This window comes from Volvox carteri (assembly GCF_000143455.1).
Source record: "Volvox carteri f. nagariensis unplaced genomic scaffold VOLCAscaffold_66, whole genome shotgun sequence".
Taxonomy (NCBI): Eukaryota; Viridiplantae; Chlorophyta; class Chlorophyceae; order Chlamydomonadales; family Volvocaceae; genus Volvox; species Volvox carteri.
The window spans coordinates 776477-779973 of record NW_003307609.1 but is presented as its reverse complement, the minus strand read 5'-3'; the positions used below and the strand labels follow the sequence as shown (position 1 = coordinate 779973).

Genomic DNA, 3497 nt, shown 5'->3' with positions numbered 1-3497 from the left:
AGGGCTTCCCAGACTTAAGGTCACCTATATACTGTCTGGGAGGGCTTCCCAGACTTAAGGTCACCTATAGTCTGGCTGGGAAGGCTTCCCAGACAGTACAGCAGATTTCAATCTGAGTCCTTTGTAACGACCCGCTTGCTTCTAATAAATTAGAGAAGCAAAATCTCCATCATTTCTTTGAATGAAGCTAGTTTATCATAAGTGCGGTTTTGCTCATGACTGGAGCGACCTTTCGCATGACCAGCTGCATGCCGCACTTTAGCAAGGATTAATTTCATTTCTGTTCGTTTCGGGAGGCCCATGAGCCACCGAGCTGCTGAAAGTTACATGAACCTATGAAAGTAGAAACATGTGATACTGCTCTAAGGGGGTGTTTCCACTTGGATTAAAAGTCGCAGATTAAGGCTTAATCTGTCGCATATGAAAACATCGCGCGGATTAGGGCGGATTAGGCGGATTAAGGTTGCGACGCACACGGAGTACGGGAGGAGAAGGATGCTGCTGCTGGGTATGGACGCGGATTATTCAGCGCCAAGTACTACTGGATAGCTTTTGTGAAAATGCAATTTAACAACTTTAATGTGCTTGCTGAAGGCGCTCAATTTAGCCAGGGCCGGATAAACTCTTGAAACTTCAATTCGAGTTTTTTTCCAGACTACATACGTCGCGTAACCATCCAAAATACGCACTTACCGCCTTCCGTACACCAGATGCAGGCCAAACCATATATAATCTTTCAGCACAAAAAGCACAATAATTATAATGTGTAGTAACTGCACGGTACCTGTGTGCCTTGCGCTATATAACAGTTTCCTGTACCCTTAAGGGTACAGCAGGGTATCCTGCCTGCAACGTTTCCCCCAATCTCCATCGCGTCGCAGTTTTTGAGCCCATTGAATATTTACGATTAAGGATCCATTAGAGCTACTGGTGCACTGCAAAGCGCACATCTCAGGGCAGGGGCCAGCTTCTGCGCGAAAGCGCGGCGACGAGCGACAGCTTAGACGACGCAGGAAGCCAGCGCGCAACAGCTGCTGCGTAGCTCACTTCTGGTAGGCAATCCGTTCATCTTTATCGTCCTTATTTCTCGCTCATGTTCGCAGATAACTAACGATAGACGTGCCGCCATTCAACTGCGTTCGTCGACGGTTCTCTTTCCTTTGCCATTAGCTTCCGTAACCAACATCTCGCAACAACTCCGGCCCTCTTGTCATTTGGAATCTCCTTGTTGTCTCTCCATGGGTGCTTTTATTTACCCTGGCTACTGCTATGCTGCTGGACCATGAACCCTAATGGTGCGCGCCTTGCTTCCTTGTTTATGCGCCACATAGAAGGCGAACGAGGCAGGACGGAGCGAGCGCGGTCCCAACATATATCGACACGAGCTAAGAGCTGTCTGCTGCGTGGCTTCACCTCCAAGATCATACGGGCGGCGATCCTGGACTCACCGGTACGTTGTCGCGTCATAAGACTGTAGCGTCGTCCTTGCCGGATAATAATAATAATAATAATAATAATAATAATAATAATAATAATAATAATAATAATAATAATAATAATAATAATAATAATAATAATAATAATAATAATAATAATAATAATAATAATAATAATAATAATAATAATAATAATAATAATAATAATAATAATAATAATAATAATAATAATAATAATAATAATAATAATAATAATAACAACAATAACAATAACAATAACAATAATAATAATAATAATAATCCGGAGACCGCAGCTTTACATTCCTGCATCAAATACCGCACTGCATCTATAGGGGTTAGAAGTTGAGTCTCAGGCCATAGGGGTTGAGGCATCGCCGTGCCCCCGGCTGGATAAAATTAATCGGAGTTATGAAGATACCGCTTGCATGCTACAGCACATAATATCGCCCACCTGTGCCTGGCCCTCTTCCGGATGCGTTGCAGCAAGCTCAGCTGGAATACCTACGGGAAACACGCACGCACACACGCACTTAAACGCGGCAGTGAAGGCCATCATCGCCTATCATGGTCACGTGTCGCAGTACTAATGGTGGCCGTGGTGGGCGTAATGCTAACAGTCATGGATTGCCGCCACCGCAGCAGCAGAAGCCGATCCACCGCCGCAACTGCCACAGCCCACTGCTTCTGAGCTTCCCTCTACGCCTGCTACTGGTGCTGTTGCTCTTCGGCAGTAGTGCACAGATAGCTGCAGCTGACTCCATTCCGCCTCCTCCCCCCATGGCGCCGTTGGCCACCTGCGGTCCGAACACAGTGCTCTACAGGAACGGTGTGCCAGTTAGCGCCATAAGGGCGCCTGTAACCTCAGCTGATTCGGGACAGGAGATCAGCCCGGCATTCCTTTTGCAGGTTGTGGATGTTCCAGTAACCTCAGTAACTGTTGGTTATCACCACACCGGGACGCCAACTATTGTCGTACAATGGCAGCACACAGAGCCGGGCACATTTTACTACGGCATGCTTTCCGAAGCGGATTTCAATGCCGTATACAATGGCACCTCTGGCTGCAGGGAGCCAAGCGATTTAGCACCCTTGGAGAACGGTCGGCTCGTAGACTCTACTTATACAGCCTACCTTCCCATTTTTGAAGCTGTATCCCCCAGCTACTCCAGCTTGGTCCAACCCTGCGGCGCCCCGGTCACCTTCTACTGGTTCACTCGTTTTTTCAATGACGCCAACACAAGTACTTCCTGGGCGGCTGCTGACTGGGTGCTGGCTAATGACCCCACCAACCCCATCTGCCCTGACTCCCCAACTGCTTGGGGTTACACCAAGCTCGCCATCTCATACTGCCCCTGCCCGGCTCAGCCCCCGCCGCCAAGTCCGCCACCTCCGCCGCCAATGCCACCTTTACCGTCCTGTGGTGACTTTACGTATGTCACCTACAACGGTGTCCCCGTCACTGGATACCCAGCACCCGTACGGTCCAGTGTAACGGGTCAGGTGGTTACCCCGGGGTATATTGATGCATCTAAGGGGTATCACGAGCTGGTGGTGGACTGGCAGCTAGAGTCGTACGTCAAGTATTCATTTGCAGCAATGATCGAGCCATTATTTTTGCAGCTTTACAATGGTAACACAGGGTGTCAACCGCCTGATGCGTATTTGTCAAGTTCCAATAATTGGGAGATTACAAGTCAGGGTAAAGTATCACTCCACGATGGAAAGGTCTTTGCAATGTTCTTTCGGATGGGATGGCTGCCACAATGTCAACCCCTGACAATGGTCATGTTCTTTCGTTTTGAGGACATAAGGCCCATGAATGCCTCTATCCACCCCTCTTGGGTCGCATCCGAGTGGGTGGCTGCCAATGACTCCTCCAACCCTATTTGCCCGGACTCCCCCACTGCCTGGGGCTACTACAAGTATACCGTTAACTATTGCCCTTGCTCGCCTCCACCCTCTCCCGAGCCGCCATTATCACCGCCATCACCACCATCATCACCATCATTACCGCCATCACCACCATCACCCCCATCACCA

General features: G+C 48.8%; 1 protein-coding gene across 1 annotated transcript in view; it reads left to right on the top strand.

The window, feature by feature from the left end:
• Nucleotides 1-2021: 2021 nt before the first annotated feature.
• VOLCADRAFT_97987 (uncharacterized protein) overlaps nt 2022-3497 on the top strand; it is a gene marked incomplete at both ends in the record, with an annotated part of 3863 nt that continues 2387 nt past the window's right edge. Inside the window, one exon of the mRNA XM_002956899.1 lies at nt 2022-2957. Within this exon, the coding sequence (XP_002956945.1) occupies nt 2022-2957 (936 nt within the window). The remainder of the gene's footprint in view (nt 2958-3497) is intronic.